The sequence below is a fragment of the Xiphophorus maculatus genome, chromosome 8, assembly GCF_002775205.1.
Source record: "Xiphophorus maculatus strain JP 163 A chromosome 8, X_maculatus-5.0-male, whole genome shotgun sequence".
In the NCBI taxonomy this organism is placed as follows: domain Eukaryota; kingdom Metazoa; phylum Chordata; class Actinopteri; order Cyprinodontiformes; family Poeciliidae; genus Xiphophorus; species Xiphophorus maculatus.
Window position 1 is genome coordinate 10,161,178 of NC_036450.1, and position 17,794 is coordinate 10,178,971.

The 17,794-nt window shown below is 37.2% G+C and overlaps 1 protein-coding gene across 1 annotated transcript in view; it reads right to left on the bottom strand.

The window, feature by feature from the left end:
- Nucleotides 1-14,147, bottom strand: part of LOC102227435 (matrix metalloproteinase-17) — a 79,505-nt gene extending 65,358 nt beyond the window's left edge. Inside the window, exon 1 of the mRNA XM_005803975.2 lies at nt 13,543-14,147. Coding sequence (XP_005804032.1) covers nt 13,543-13,677 — 135 coding nt within the window. The 5' untranslated portion in view covers nt 13,678-14,147. The remainder of the gene's footprint in view (nt 1-13,542) is intronic.
- Between the last annotated feature and the right edge of the window lie 3,647 nt (nt 14,148-17,794).

The following is a 17,794-nucleotide window of genomic DNA, read 5'->3' on the forward strand; positions in this document are numbered from 1 at the left end:
AATTTGCAAGTTGTTGTATTCTTTTTTCTGGATGTTGTTTTACAAATATGTTCTTTCTGATTTATGTGGCTGATTTGGATTACTGAAGCTTTTGACTCCCAGACAAACACTGCTCACTTTCTTGGAGAGCGAGTGAAAGTGGGTGGGGATGGGTGATAACAGAAACAGAAATATACAATTAGCAATGAGTCTTGTTATTGGTTGGATTTTAATCAGCTTGTTTTACATCCAATGAAAGCAAGAATGTTAGCAAATAAATTGGGACTATATTCTGGCAATATATGTTCCCAGTTGTGGTTTTAACTGGTTTTGAAATAAAAATCCCAAGTGGAGTCAGAGATGAAACCATCAAAAACTGGTCTCAAGTACTACAATACAAGTTTGCACCTTTTTATAACTGTTCACAGGGGAATAAGTAGTATGTATGTCAGGATGTATTTATAGACAACCCCTATACACACTTCATCAAGGTCTGAAACGGGATGCTCCATGTTACTATAGAAATCTTTACAATGTCTCGTGGGGTTTAACTGTGGAATGCAGACAACTGGCATCTCCAACAGCATATACACAAACACGAAGCTGATATGCACACACTTGCATGTGAAGGTCCAGTTCAATATGTAGTGGGCTCTATTTTAAACCAGACCCCAAAAGAGCAGAGACCTATGCTTAACAATAACTCAGCTGCAGAACGGGGCTCAGTCCAGACTGTCCTTCATGCAGTCAAATGCAATATGATTCACACAATAATGAGAGCCCCTTGTATTTCTGGGGACTATTAGTGCCTCATTAAATTCACTTGAAAGGAAGTTAAGCATCAACTCTGGACTGAAGAAAGTTGGTCTAATTGCCAGTGATAGTTGGACAGAGAGGAGGCTTATCTCTGCCACCCACTCAATCTCTCTTGTTCTTCCTTTCACTCTTATAATACTCTTCCATTCACTTGCACCTTCAGAAAAATGGGATCACGAACAGACAACTTATGAACTCCATGAAGCTGACTCCAAAGATGATAAGCAATCATCCTCATCTCCATTTCTCTCTCTTCTTTTTTTGTTCTATTATCGGCCCCGCTTGCTAAGAGCCTACTATTTAGAGTCAAACTATGAGATCACTGGTATAACAGAAACCATCACACACAAACACACGCAGTCATGCATATACCGACACAAAATCACGCATCAAAAACATGCATACACACACAAAACCACATTTATTATGATTCCCAGAGCTTCTGCAAGTAATTTCAGAGTAGCTTTGTTGTTGCTTTTGGGTTTTCTTGATCCAGCTATTAAAGACGTCTATTGGCAGCTCAGTTGGCAAAGCTATAGATTATTTCAGGCTTCGACGTATGAGCCAGCACAACACCAGAAACCACTGTAATTACAAGATCTAGTCGGCCTTTTGAATAGAAATGGCCAGTGAAGTCTTGATGTGGTCAAAGACAAGGAGGAAGGCGAGGCTACGTGGGTTAAAATAGAACTGCCCACATGGAGTTGATTTGAGGTTTTCTATATGGGGAGCCCTGGAGTGGGTCTGCAAAAGTAATGAAGTCAGTTAAAGCTAGTGGAAAAAGACCACTGCATGTGTCTCTGTAGAGAAAAACCATCACCGGTGAAAAACAACTAAGTAAGAATAGATGGTACAAAACTACTGTGTTACGACTGCAGATTCACTTGGAGTTTAGAAATAAAAATCAGACACTTCACATGAAGACTAAATTCTGCAGTTAACATAACATATTATCCCCCAAAACAATCATATGTTTTTATTATTAAGTTGTAGGCTGTAAAAGAAACCACACACATTTTTATAGAGATATTCAGATACCTTACTTTGGTTGTCTTAATTGTCTTTCAGCTAAAGAAAAATAAAGACAGACAAAGATCAAAGGGTCTTGACTTTATTAAAGACTAGCAGTGTAATTATATTTCAGCTTCAACTTTTCCTGTTTCTGTCAAATGCCCTTGTTAAGTGATTTTCTTTCCAGTTTCCACAAACATCGACAAAGCCATGTGTTTTGATGTGGTGTGTGGTCAGCTGTGGTTTTTAGGCTACGTTTGCTTTTCTTAAAAATGTTTCAATGCAACACATTCCTGTCCAAGGCTGTCAAATACTGCTGTTTTAGCAAAGCCTGCAGTTCAACTCAAACAGCCCGCTTGACACATGAGAAACATTAATATTCACTACATTATCAATCAGTTGGATTGATGTATTGGCTGCATTATATCATTCAGTTTGGCTATTTTTCAGATGTTCCTGACCATTCATTCAGGCATATCTGTAAAACAGGAATGTAAAACTGTGAAAATATATAGAACTCTTTTTACTAAAAGCTTCTTCATATTGGTATTTTTTCTTGGCATTAAGTTTTGTCAGCTAACATTAAATCGCAGGTAAAAACTTTAGATTTTTTTCCCAATATTTTTCACCATATATTAACCCCATATGCCACACTCACATAAAAGACAGACTGACAAACATCCAACCTTTTAATGAAGCGTGTTCACCCTTGCTTGTTATTTTAATAATTAAAACTGTTTCAAAAAGGTGTACTGACCTGAATTAGGAAGTTATAATGCAACTTTGAAGACTCACATGATCCTCTTGGTCATCTTAATAACAGACAATATTGATAACAGTTTTATGATTTAGCATGTTTCATAGAGTTCCCTCTATTTTACAGGTATGCATGTGAATGTCTTAATTAATGTCTTTGTTTAGGAAACCTATGCCTCAATGTGGAAAATTACATTTCCACATTCACTACCTGAAGCCATACTTTCAGGTAGTGAAGATATGGCTTAAACTTTATGACTCATTCCGAATAAAATCACAATGTCAGATAAGGGTGAACCATGGTGGTCAGTTTAATGACTCATCATTTTTCTGTGGTAGTATTCATAACAATACCAGGTATCAGGGACAGAAATGACAGCTTTCCAAAACAACAGCTGCATTTACTTTTTGATTCTGCCCACATTTGTAGTGGCCTCTCTAGCCCCAGGAAGAATACATTTATTTGTCCATCTGCTACAAAGAAGAATGACTTTCCAGTTTTCGACTGTGATAAAGACAACCTTCTGTGTTGCAAAGAACATAATACAGATGTGAAGGAGGGCCTGCACACCCAGGTAATGAGAACAAGTGGGGTGTGCTTGGAGATGGAGGCTGGCTGGTAGAGCCGTTAGCTATGCACAATAAAGAACTGATACAAATACACCATTCCTCGTTCCTCCTAATGTTTAAACTGTGTGTATTAGAAGTACATGTGTTGCCTATACACCTGCAAGAGACTGCTGTGACTTTTTAAGACCTTAGGCCATTTTAAAGCACTAATTGCCTTACAAAATGAGTCAGTGCTACAATATTAAAGACATAAATGAAAGTTAAATGGTACTGGTACTAATTTATCTACACAAAACGTTCAGTTCTGCTTAACAACTGATAATAAGATAGCTTAACTCAAAGCTGTTGAGCGTTTACATTGAACATCCCACCTCGCCAGATTGTGAAGGTCCAGTTTCACCCTGACTAATAGGAAAAAAGCACATCTGAAAGATCATAACTTCTATTTTGACTTGTGTGTCTTGACCTATTATCCACAGCATTATTTGACACCAAAAGTAAATACAGAGTGGGCTATATATTTCTGAACAAATAATAAAGCACTTAGAAGAAGGCTAGAGGGAGCTGTCACAGTACCTAAACTTGAAACCAGCTTAGAGCATTTGTTGTTTTCACTTCCTTGTTTCCAATTTCCTCTTCACACCAGTCTCTGCCATTCTTTCACCAACTGTTTGTTTCTTTTTGGCACTAATACTACTTCAGTGTCAGAAAAGGACACTAGAATTTAGCTTTTCTAGCTCATTGTGGAAATAATATGTTTAGATGTCGAAACATATTAGACATCTAAACATTTTGATGTCTAAATATGTTTAGATATTTAGACATCAAATATCTCATTGAAAACACTGACAAAGTGACAGTATAAGATATCATGAACCACCATTTGTCTTACAGAAAATGAAACAGGCTTCCCCAATAAATTTTGCAAATAACAACCCACTGACTAGCTGTATTTTCAAAATTTCACATATAACTTCTAGCCTTGCAAAGATATGCATGGTATTTCATGTACAAATATCTGTAAAGAAAGAGCCTCAATTCAATAAACCTTATTAACTAGATTGAAGTAATGACCTGTCTTTACAAAGACAGGTCAGCCAGATTGATATTTGAAAGGACTGAAAAAACAAAAGCTGACTACTTTGAAAAAAAGGAAATCAGGAACTGCTGTCTTTGAGCCTATACGCTGCCATGCCAATAATATCAATTTTAAAGCATAAATTCATAGGAAAGTATCTTATGTTTACCCAGACAGAAAATATCAGGTAAAAGTGTTGTCATTGTCACCTTTTTACTCTTACATGAGCCACTTACGAGTCAGGGCCCTGAAGATTTTTCCTCAGATTGCTTCTAAGTTTATCAAAGACTCAGATACTCTCTTCAGAAAATATCACAAAAAAATACACTTAGTAAAGCTGTGATCACAGATAGGGTTGGAAAAATCTGAAGTGGTTTATTTCAACAGAACCTCAGAATATGCTATATTTCACATGATGAACTATCTCTATAGCAACTGTTGGTACAGTATGACATACAGTATATTCTTCTGTTCCCCACTGTATGTATAAATGATAAGTCTGACTGTTAGGAAAAACTAGCCAAAGACCACAAGGCCAAACAAAGAAGGAAAAACTGTGCTGAAAGGCTTTAACACTATTGTTTTCAAGCTTTTGATCATACATGCCACTTTTGTAAATAGTAAGGTTTCTTGTTAAGTACCAGCATACTGACATTTATGAAAAACACTAATAACAAGGGCTTAGACAATTTCGTCTCACTAGGTGGGATAACCCAGAACCCTTCCATCCCTCACTCCTTCTTAGGCCTAGATATTTGGATGAACTCATGTCTGCCTAGTGATCTGGGGTTCTGTGAGGGGTTTCCTCCTCTTTGGCTGGCCTGACATGCTGCCATTGGCTTGTCAGGGACTCTGATGTTTCGTCCCAATCATGCATAAATTTGTAACCATCAAAATCATGTACCAGTTACAGATGGTTCTTCTATAATCGACACAGATTATTGTAAGTAAATGTTCTTTTATGATTCTAATAAATGACATATTTTAATGAGGGAAAAGTCATAACTGGAGGGACAAAGTGGAAACAAAAACAGCAGGTATGTAACATGACTACAAAGTAGCAAAAGGGCAATTTGACGTACAGCTTTGCCACGTGAAATTGGACCATGTTTAAATGGTATTTGATGTCGTTCCCAGAATGATGTTCCCACTTCAGAGGTAGGAAGCTGCCTAAAACTCTTGTTTTTGGTTCAGTGTTTAACACTTCATTTAAGGTTCATGGACTCTAAACAATTTCTGATTGAAGCAATGATCATTCCTTGCTTGAACCACTCATCTTTTTGGCTATTTTTAACATGGCTTATTAGCTTTACATCACAGTTAATGAGCTTAAATGGTTGATACCAAACATTTTTCAGTACTAATGAAAATCAGCCTAAATGATAACCTAGTACCGCTCTTCATTCAGTATGACACTCTAATCAGCTTATCTGTAAATAAAATGCTATTTCTACTATTGGACACGGTTTATGAGAACTAATTAATCTCCAAAAGTTAGAAAATCAATTTATCCCTTAAGTATGTCTTATTGATCATTCTTTTTTTGTGCTGCAATCCTTCTATTCCAACTAGCTGAAACTGCTTCTGCAGCCGATTTCCTCCATCAGCTTTGTCTATCCCTGAGCCTTCAGGAGTAATCAGAAGAACCTTGATGAGCTGCTGAAAGGAAAGTCTCCAATCCAACCTGGATTGTCAGACGATAGCTAAAAGAAAAAGACTGAGAAGCTGAGGGGGAACAGAAAATAATGGTGGTGAAACATACACTTTAGAGAGGCAAAGACAGAGCTAATGAGGAGCGGTGGCAGTGGAGCTGAGCAGGCTAGTTGCATGAGAGTTCAGTATTATGAGGTCTAGTGGGGACGGGAGAAAATGAGAGGGTAGTGGTAGAAGTGGGTGGAGGAAAGTGGCTTGGAATTGGGTTTTTCTCTTTTTTTTCCCCCTGTTCTACTCAATGGACAGAGCAGATGGTATTCTCATTGAGGAAATTAGGAGGCAAAAAGGAGAATTAGAAGCAGCCTGGCAGGGAATGGTTGTTCCCTTAGGCATACAACACACATTCATTTGCTTTCATTTCCTATAACACATGGAGTGCAAGAATCAGACAAACCTAATCTTATTCACTGAAGGTGATTTGATACAATGAAAACATTTTTTTAAGTTCTTACAGGCTCAAATAGCTACTGAGGTACCTTCAAAAGCAGTGGGAGCTCTGATGAGACTCTTTTTTATGTGTGAGAGAAACCTTTAGAGAGACATGGAAGTACATGTTTAAAGTAAAGTTAAAAAAACCTAGACTAGAAGATTAATTATTGATTTTGAAGTATTTTTCAATAAAAGCCAGACTTTGCAAGTTAACAAAATATCTATCAATCATTGTAGACTACATACCTAACATTTTCAGCAAACAAAACTGCTTTTAAAGCTGTTGAAAATTATGTTATTGTGTAGAACTGTGTACTGCCTCCATACACCTATATGTATTTGCAGGTGCATCTGCTCAGTGCAAATTGGAAGGTAATGGACCAAACAAAAAGCAGTCTGGATAAAATTAAAAACATATTTGATTTTAATGAGTCGTGGAAGAAAAGAAATAAGATACAGTCCTTCTTTTCTTTACATTAAGCTGTGCAAAGTCAGAGGGCATAGCCTGGATATTTTATTATTTAGATGTGTTTTGGCACACTGGTGTTCAGTTTTGAAACAGCATTTTTTTTCTCAAACAAGCTTGAGAAAAAAGCTTGTTTTTTTCTCAAGCTTTTTTCTTGAGAAAAAAGCTTGAGAAAAAAGCTTTTGCAGGTAGACAGTCGTCTACCTGCAAAAACAGGTAGACGACTGTTTTTGCAGCCTGAGTCCCAAATGCATGGCAGTTATGAACACAAATGGGGGTGTAGAATCTATGTGAACTATGTATTGACTCCTCAGAAGTCTCTATTTCTCAAGTAACACCATGAGAAACGTGGCTTTCAAAAAGCACATCTACTTGTCCAACTCTAATTTATGACATTTTAACATCAGAGTTGGTTACAGAATCCTACTTTATTGTTTTTTATTTAATTTGCACACTTATCATTTGTCTATTTATCTTTTGTCTATTTATCTATTCCCAATCCTCTTTTAAAAAAAAAAAAAAAAAAAAAAACACCCTACAAACTCACATTGTTGTGACATGATTGTCTCCACTAAAGGTGCAAAAGTTGGGATGTCTGTCAGCCTGATAGTTAGATGTGTGTTTGCATCACTAGTGAGCTTGCAGGGAACTCTATCAATCCAACATTTGCAACTAAACCTTTGTAAAGAATGCACAAATAAGTGGACCAGAATGTATGTGAATCTGCTTGGCTGCAATTTTTGGTAGAATACTATCGCTTAGGTGCCATGCATTCACTTTCTGCCTTTTGAGGACATAAATGGCCAGTTTATGCCTACACCTGATTTATATTTTTAGTGGCTGAGCAGCTAAAGCTCATGTAGAATGGTGGTGACATTGCATAGCGATAAAAAAGAAAAAATAAATAAATAAAGAGGTTTAAAGAGCTTACAAATCACATTTTTGTTGCCTCTGAGATGAAATTCTATCACCTCTGGCACCTTTGTGAGAAGACAGAATGATGGACAAAAACCTTGTGGCAAACAAGATAGCAGCAAATATTTTGTAACTTCTGTTCTGTTTCTACAATTGTATTGTGCTGATATCCGTGTTTGCTGCTATAAGTGCAGTACTGTTTGGGAGGCAAACAGGAAGTCACTCATTATAAATTTGTACCGAAGATTGCCCTGAAGGATTAAGTGACATTATAAATGGAGCACACATAGAGGTGATTACATTGTAGCTGTAGTATAGAAGCTTCCTCAAATGCTATATTGCAAAATTGGTGCTTCGCAGTCATGTTCAAGGCTGAATCTACGTAAAATTGGAAACTGGATGCCTCAAAACCACACTGAAGTTTACAGCACAGCTAATTATGGTCACTGTGTACAGTAGTTAAAACGGGGGGGACATCTAGCACGGTAGCTCAGCTAAATGCCTTGTCAGGGCTTTGAAGTGTGACAGGACTGTGGAGCAACAGAACTAAACATCAGGACATGCTTCTGAGGGTAGACGACTGTTTTTGCAGCCTGAGTCCCAAATGCATGGCAGTTATGAACACAAATGGACTGAGATGCAGTAGGCCACTGAAACCCTCGACAGCCAATTATCCACCTGTTCTCAACAGCTGAGAGCAATTTCATCAATGTGGGAGAAAGTCTTATTTAAAAGTCAATCAGCCAGTCGCAGGGGAGAAGGGCGCACATCTGTCAGTCAGCTTGTCTGACTCCCATGATCACAGTAAACTCTCTGAACAACAACAACAGCAGACATACCTGTCTCTGTCCTTGATAAGATAAACAATAATTACCCTCACACTACAAACTATGAATGTTAAGTAAACACAGCAGCATCTAGCTGGAGATTAAATATACAACAAAGTAAGAAAAAGAAAAAATGGAAAAATGTCCTTTTGACAATTGCTAAAAAATCTTTTGACGGAAAATCTTTTCAGTTATTTTTTTTATTTTTAATAAAAGATTATATGGGGTTCCTGGGAGAGAATCATGATATCTAAGAATGTCAGTAAAGGACCAGAGACTGTGAAAAGCATCTGCTATTTGTTTCTATCTTAGCAGAAATTGAACAATAACCCACATAATCCAAACATGTCAAAAACAAAATAAAATTTGAATGCTTTTTAACAAGTACCCATGACAAATATTTCTAAATTGGTCAAAAGCAAATATAATCACATCATTTTAAAAGTCCATTTGATAAGGAATAATCTAAAAAGAGCATCTTTAGTACTTCCATAAAATTTAAATATATATATATATATATATATATATATATATATATATATATATATATATATATATATATATATATATATTAAGTGTAAGGAGTTAAAAAAACATTCCTTGTAAAAGAAAGGATAAAATAAAAACTAAAGTCACAGTACTACACAGTGAGCTGCCTGAGGCCTCAAGCTAATCTAAGCTACTGGTTTTAGTTATTAGGTTCCTAAAAACATGGACAGGTGCTTCTGGTAACTTGGCTCATACAAACCAACAACTCAATAAATAGTTGCAAGAGTATGTAAACACATGTCAGGATAAAGGAAATGGCAATTGTTAACCTTTAGATGCATGAGTGACTGGACCCTACACTCTTCCATAACTGGGTCAAAATGGACCCGCATTAAAATCACTGTGTTTCAATCAATGTGCACACGCACACACAATAATAGAGTTTTTCCTCTCCACTGTTTCTACATGCATACGCTGTACGAGGGAACGACACAATGCAAGGGATTGTCCATTGTCTCTACATGCTAATGCAGGAGGACTGGATGCTGCAAGTCCATAACTCAATGCAATATGCTCGGTTTGCTTGGATGGAAACTTTTCAACCAATTTCAATAATAATCCGAACTTGATGCACTGATTGATAACTAGGATCAATTGGGATGCATGATTGTATTAAAATAACTTTGCCTCGAGATGATGTGTTGTGAATTGGTGATAATGTAAACTAAATTGTACCGAATAAAATGACCGAGATTACTTAGCAGGCGAGTGCTAATCTTTCTCTACGTCTTTTTCACAGAGTACAAATACACACCATCATTGGGTAAAACTGAAGATAATGCCTAAATATATCAAATTTATTGTATAAATCTAAACATACAATATATGCTGCTGTCAGTCACACTTGAACAGAGTCAAATGTTCCAGTGAAATTCCATAGGAAATGAATGTGGGTCCTTCTTGAACCCACTTATAGAGGGTTGGGGTGGCAATGCTTAAACTTCAATTTTGTACAATGTACTAACGGTAACCTCAAATTATAAATGGCAGGATGTTAATATACCATTTTTGCAAAATATCTGGAATATGAAACAACAGCAGCTTGTTGTCGTTTTTAACTCACTTATGCTTCGAAGGGTTAATGATCTAAATCTTCAGAAAGTTTTGCCAATAAACTCTACATTTTTATAACTTCAAATGTAATCATAATTTAACGACATAACTTAAACATCTTTAAAGTATGGAATAAAAACACTGAGTGCCGAATAGGTGTGATTGTTTATTGGCACTGGAAAAAATGGAGTGAGCGCTTTTACTTCCCCCAAAGACTGTAAAAAAAGGGGGTTCAGATTTAAGAAATTAAACAACAGATGAAGAGAATTTTTCTCATCCACTTAAAGCACTCTTCTTGTTGAAATTATTTTTTGAAAAAATGTTTTGTTGTTTCTGAGCATAATGTTTCTCTGATAAGAAATGTGTTTCATTTACAGTGTTTTTATCTTTTTATGCATCTCAGTACAAAATGCATGCTAAAATCAGTGGAACATATTATTTAAAAAAAATAACCATTTTCTCAAAATGTTCCTCCTGTATCTGTATCAGTGGTTTATTTTTTTTCTAATCAGACAGTAGATGAATTACAAATGCATATCAGGATTTTGACTTTTTATCACCAATTATATATGTGTCATTAGATTCAGGTGGCCAAAGGACATTGTGAGAAAAGTAACTGCTTTACAGAGTTTGAGGGAAATAACACAATTCCCTCAGAATAACCTTTTGACATCGACATTACTGCAGTACAGTTAAACTCTCCTGAGTAAACCATGGACAGAATACAAGTGGAAAATTGAGTGTCTTGGCTATTTCAATTTAGTACTGTTGCAATGCTTTACACAACCACTGTTTGCTCATGGAAATTTATTATTTTTGAGTCATAATATCCCAGGTGTATCACAGTGAAAATGCAGGTCAGAACCAGAGCAGAAATGACACAATCTACCTGATGCCTGTAAAAATTCTAGTTTTTCATACTTGAATTTTTTACAAGTGGTCCATCACAATACAGGTAGCAACTGCTTAAAATAAAGAGCTTTTATAAATCTGTGGTTGTTGGAAAAATTTGTACTCCTCTTAAACATTTCTCTTCTATTTTTCTTCTTACTATACAAATTGATAGATACATTTTTGGTTATTGATCTCACATGTGGGTTAGACGGTAAGCATGACTGAAAGAGATAAATGCCAAAAAATATGATATATGCCCTGAACTAAAGTAGACCCATCCTCAGTAGTAGCTTGTCATCTTTGAGGATGACTTGGTACTCTCTTCACTGTGCATAGCACAATGTAATCCTCAAAGGTGTGAAATTGTGGTCAAGTCGACAAGTCATGTCTGCAGGTTTGGTAAACAGAAGAAGATGAATGACTTTTCCCAAAGCAGCACTCCTCGACTGGGATTATGGGGGCGGGTTCACCATCAAAAATACATCCACAGTTAAAGTAGGCTACAGTATGAAACAAATCCAACCCTGAAGCCGATGACAGCAGGGTTGTCATCAATTGACAAGAATGGGAGAAGACGAGAGACAAGAAGACGAGAGACAAGAATCCAACAGTGATTTGAGGAGGGAGTGTGTGTTAAATGAGTCATTTTCATGAATACAGAATTATAGAATTACAGAATTACAAGACAATCCCCCTAGTCAAAAAAACTAAATTAAGATGTTGTATCAAGAGTTTTTATTTAGAAATGCAAAGATTAGGCTTTTCTCTTCCAATAAATATCTCTGGTTTTCTTTGAGGTCTGACCTGCCAATTCCAATTTCAACCAGTCCACCTTCCCAAAAGACTATTGCAAAATGAAAAACAATGCACTGTGAGTTCTTAAATAAAGGATATAGACTTGAATCCATTAGAAATAGAAGAAATTACCAGATTACCCTGTTATTTTAACCAATGCATGTGCCCCTATCATAGAACTCAAGGTCTCATCTTTGAACTTTGCATGTAGGGGTTCCATTGGCATCAACAAGCCATGGCCTTCAGTTTACACTAGAGCAGTTTGCAGACAAGTGCAAACTGGCCAGGATGAAAAAAATAAGGTCATGGTTCTCAATTGGGAAAAAAATGGACTGCTCCATCCAGGTCAAGGGTCAATCTCTGCTTTGAGCAGAGAAGTTCACAAGTGGTGTCTTGTTCACAAGTGAACATAAGTTGCTGTAACCATATCCCAGATACAAATTGCTTAAATAAGCTTTTGTAGTACGGTGGGAACAATTAGTTTTAGAGACAGCGTGAGCCGCTCCACATCCCTTGAGAGTTTGGAGCCGAGCCTCTGCTCCTCTGCATTGAAAGGAATCAGTTGAATTGGTTTGTCCATTTAAACAGGATTTCTCCTGAAAGTCTCTCTTTGAATGTTTTTCAGTCAAGTACACCCACCACCTGCTGAAGGAGCGACATGGTTAAGTTCAAAACTATTCACACCACTGCACTGGCAATTTAAGTCTAAAACATTCTTCCAACTATATCCAACATATCCTGACTTAAAATGATATTGACATTGTGTTGTCTGGACTTGAATCTCATCCCTGAAAATTAGTGGAGGAAACTGCAAATTAGGAAGATAATGAGAGGCCTTCCAAGGACTGGACCTGTTAGCACCATTACCTAATCTTAAATGAATACATGATAATGGATGAAGGGAAATTAAAATGAATATTTTCCAACTGTCAATCATCATCAGAGTCAATCATGCGAAAATTGGATATTTGCTATCTCTGTTCATTAATTGGTGCATCTCAATTACCACAGCTGTCTATTAAACTACTAAACTACAAGCTTGCTTTCTCATACTCCTACACAGGGTAACTTGAGATACAAAGTGAAACAACTTAGTGCTTTTAAAAAAATACTTAATAAAATAATATTATTTTGGGATATTGTACAGGAATGTGAATGAAATTAGTTACACTCTCCTGACTTCAACCTGTAAATCACAAAATCTAATCTATTTCAGAGCCAAATTGTCACCAAATAATACTTTATCCCACCTCGTTGTAAGTAACACCGTTTGAACTGTTGAGATAAATGTTCCTTTAACGCCTTCTGGCTTGGGGCGTCTTTGTGCTGGAAGTGAGCCCCGATTGCAATTCATCACTGCAGGGTATATATATACTATGTCAGCATGCTGTGAGGGAGGTCGATATCCCGCGTAGGCAAATAAATATATTTACATTTATTCATTGGAAGCCATTACATGAACAGTGATTTGAACTCAAGAAATCACTTTTATCCCCTCAGTTCTTTCAAGCAGCCCGTAAGATAAAGATACCCCCCGATGCAGAGGCGGTCTGATGCGGGGATCAGAGAGCGACATCTGAAAGTAATGGCAACTGCACATCTAACACTTTTAACTGCACTGGATTCAACTTCTTTCCGCCTCAACGAGCAAAACTTCCCACCTCCAGGTAAAAATAGTAATGTCAACTTACCACCCCCGTGTCCAGCTGCTCGGTGGCCAGAGACGGAGCCGCTCCGGCCAGAGGTAAAAAACACAAAATTGGCAGAAAAATCAGCATCTCCGGTGACATGTTCCTCATCCGCATATGAAGAAGCAGCGGAATCATGATGCCCTATGACAGGTTGTTCCTGCTGGGCTCAAACAACGACCCCGACGACCGCATCCACGGGAGAAAACCACACGCCGAGACACTGTGAAAATGTGTCAGTTTACCTTACTGTGGAGCGCAAACACATAAAACACATTAAAACCGGTGGCGCTGGGTGCGTTCGGGATTTATACAAGTTTGGTTTTCCTCAGAATGATACTTGGAGCCATCAACTAATGGGTCATGATCGCTGGAAAGGGCTCGATCCTTCTCAGATTAGTCCACTGGAGGTGAATATCCCAGCAGAGCGAGAGAGAGAGAGAGAGAGAGAGAAAGAGAGAGGCGCTCCACTCCTGTCTGTGCAGTCTCTTGCACTGAGGAACCACAGCAGCTGCGTGGGGCTTCGTCCCGGGCTGAAGGAGACCGCTTGTTGACGCGCGCAGTGAGGAGCGTAGCCACGGTCCTGAAAGACTCAGGGGGAGAGTGGGAGGCAGGGAGGGGGAAGGGAGATCCAGCGTTTCTCTCAGCCACCCTGGAGACTGGCGAATTCCTGATGCGCGTCCTGAGTAATCCGAGAGTGTTGCTGGGGTTTTTACACTTGAAATTTGTCTGTGCTGTTCATAGTGAGACGTACATTTCAATTAATTTCAATTCACACACAAAAAAAGGAAGAAATCTCGGAGATAAAAAATAAAAAGAGAGAAGACTTTTGTGTTTTCTATGCTGTTATTTCTTGCTCTTTTCTCCAGATTGCATGTGATGTCAGAAAGGAGAGGCATAGAAGTGTCTCAAAGGTGTTCACACCCATTTGGCACGTCATAATAAACTTCAACGTGTTTTAATTGGATATTATATCATAGGCGGACAGGTAGTGCAATTGCTAACTGAAGGGAAAATAATTGGTTTAAATTTTTTAGCATGAAAAGCTGAAATTCTTGAAATTCTATTTCACAGAATGACCAAAAAGCCTCTTGGAGTACACAGTATGTCTACCACCTTATAAAATACGATTTCCACAAAGTCTCACACTCAGAGACATTGAATGGAGTGCGAACATAAACCGTCAAGGCATAGAATCACAATTATATTTAGGTCTGGTTTTTCTTGTGCCATTCTAACACATTTACATGCTTTAATTTAATCCATTTCATCATAGCTCTGGGTCATTGTCCCATTGACCCACAGGGGGACCTGTTTGAACTCTTTATTTTGCAGCCTCTGACAGTTTTTTTTTCTCTGAGAATGACCTGGTTTTAGCTCATTAACTCTGAGAAGCTCTCCACCTCTTTCCCCCTGATATTTCTGCTGTGCTCCTTGGTCTTCATGATACTGTTTCTCTCCCAGAAAATCTCAAATGCTTTCACAAAACACTCATATTTGTAGTGGGAATAAAATACACATGTATTTTATTAGTTACTAAATAGGTGGTTTCTGAAGGAAATGATTGGTGCTCATCCAGAGGTGTCAAATCAAAGGAGGCTGAACATTTCTAAAATCTTGAGTCTTTGTCCCATTACTTCAGAATTAGGTGCTACTCTCTGTTGACCTACAGAGTGTCCCAGAAAATCCAAATGATCCAACTTCCACACACTGAATGCATGTGGCTTTGAACTGCCAAAATTTATATATTTAAAGGGGTACTAATCCTTTTTGTAATTTACAGTACATTTTTGTGATCGTTTCTATCCACTTCCAGAAGGGTTTTGAATAATATCTACCATTTTATAAGTCAATACTGACAGCTGCAGGAACATTTAAAACCGTTAAACATATCCACTCATCAAATGCTTCAAAGGAAAACAAAGTTCTTCAAGAATCCACAGGTGTCTTGTTGCAGCCTTTGGATTTAGGAGTCAAGTGCAAACTGACAGATAAGGCTCAGAAACAAAGTTTAAATGCAAACTTTGAATAACATTTTTTAAGTCTAAGAGAAGCTGGTAATCCTCAACAGCTCTTATAAAACAGAGTGGAATCAGTGACCTTGTGGATGATTGACCACTACCGCTACATATACAGGAAAAGTTCTGTAGATCCCAGAATGGCTGAACATGTTTATAGATAAAAGAACAAATTTCAGATCCTATATTTGACTAAAGGGATTCAACCAGAACTTGTTTTTTTTTTTTTTTACCAGAGTTCTTTCTTACACAAGTATCTTTACTTTTGCCATCTTTAAAGAAGAAAATCAAATTCCATGATGGAAAGCGTTACAGAAAGGAGGGCTGTATCATAGAATCTCGTTACAGATATGAGTCCTGTTGGTCACATTAGGAGCATCTCAATGAATCGGAATATCATTAAAAAGTTGTTTTATTTCTAGAATTCCATTCAAAACATTAATTTTTCATTACACTCAGTGTGGGGTACTAAATGGCCAAATGACTAACATAGAAAAGGATTTTGTTCATAAAAATCCAAACAACACTTTCCAAGAAAACTATAATATTGCATAAGATCAATGAGAAATATATTTAGCATAGAAATGAAAGGTTATTGTCATAATATGGCCTACAATTATGGAGAAGACTGCCAACTTGACATTGTCCTGCAGACACCCACCAAGCCACGAAAGGTCACCGATAAAGAAGGTGGCCTTTTACAGAGCGCTGTACCAAGCATACAGTATTGATGGATAGTTGAGAAGAAAAAAAAGCGTGGTGAATATGCACAAAAAAATATGGTGCATATTCACAGAGAAAATAAGGTTATGAAGCAAAGACCAGTCGGGACTACCAAAGAGTGGCTGGAATCATTGCTGCCACACACAAGCACACAATCAGAAAATAACTTCGTAGTATCTTTAAGCAACTGATGAACCAGAGACAATGGCAGAAGCTAGGCTAATGAGTAAAAGACTGGCCTTATGTTTTAAGTTAAAAAGTAATTTTTTAAGCTTAAAGCGAATATTTTATTTTCTTTAGGCATTAACGTCCCAGAGTCTAAAGGAAGAGGGTAAAAGACACATGAGTCCAAAGAACTTTCTGATTTGATGAGTCATGTAATCTGACTCACCATTGTCTCTCCTTTTCTAACATGCTATTTCAGCTAGCTGTGCTGCAGCACTAACAAGACCAGTTTTACATAAATTGATCAAAATCTAGAGGCCATGGTTTGAAGTGAACTGGCAATTTGTACTGCATTTTCAGTGCATAGTTAGAAAATGTAAAGAAAGATCACAGCCCAGGATGTCCAGTTTTTTTTTATTTATTTATTTATTTTTTTTATTGTGAATATGTCAAGTCAATCAAGTAAAGATATTGGCTACAACTCCGACTAGATCTAACCATGGGTAATAAGAAGAGTTACAGTAAACAGAATAAAATATGCATTACAGTACAAGCTGGGTCACTAAAAAAAACTCAAAGATGTTATTTTTTCTGCATTGCTTGTTAATTCTTTATCGTTTTCATATTTTAGTGGACATCAGCAAAAAATAGAAAATGCTGTGGGACAGCAGGTAAAATTATATAAAAAATATTTTGTATCAGATGATTTTTTTTCTTTACAGGAAAAAATAATTAGTCAAATTATTTTTCTTGCTTAGCTGTAAAATCCACCACGTAATGGAAGTACACACTGTAATTATTAGCAATTAGAGCCACATGCCTCTGTAGTACATTTTAACTATTTAACTAAATTAAATAATTTTAATACACTTAAAGAAAAAAAAATAACACAGAGAAATACTTGTTACTTATTGAGACCTCATCTCTGGTGAATGATGGTTCACATGTACACATTTCCCTCTCAGCAGTCATTTATCACAGGAAGAAGAAAATCACATGAAAAACATGTTTTTGCTCAGCAGTGTTACTTTCTGCTGTGCTACTGCAGAGCTCCCAGCCTCAGTTAGGCTGGTTTCGCAGCCACAACATTACAATAATTGTAGCATCTGAACATTGAGTCTCTCAGTATGCCTGCTGGCGAAAAAAAGCTTCACTTTATTCGCTTTCACATTAAGAGAAGGTCAAAATAGCCATTTGCACATCTCAGCCTGCTGTGTGCGTCTTACCTGAAGTATTTCACAGTCTTCAGACTATTTTCCTTGCAAATTTTAACTATTGTCTTGGTCAGATTGGAGAAAAGAAAAAAGAACACCTTTTGGCCAGCGTCTATGGGGGCTGGGTTGAGTTTT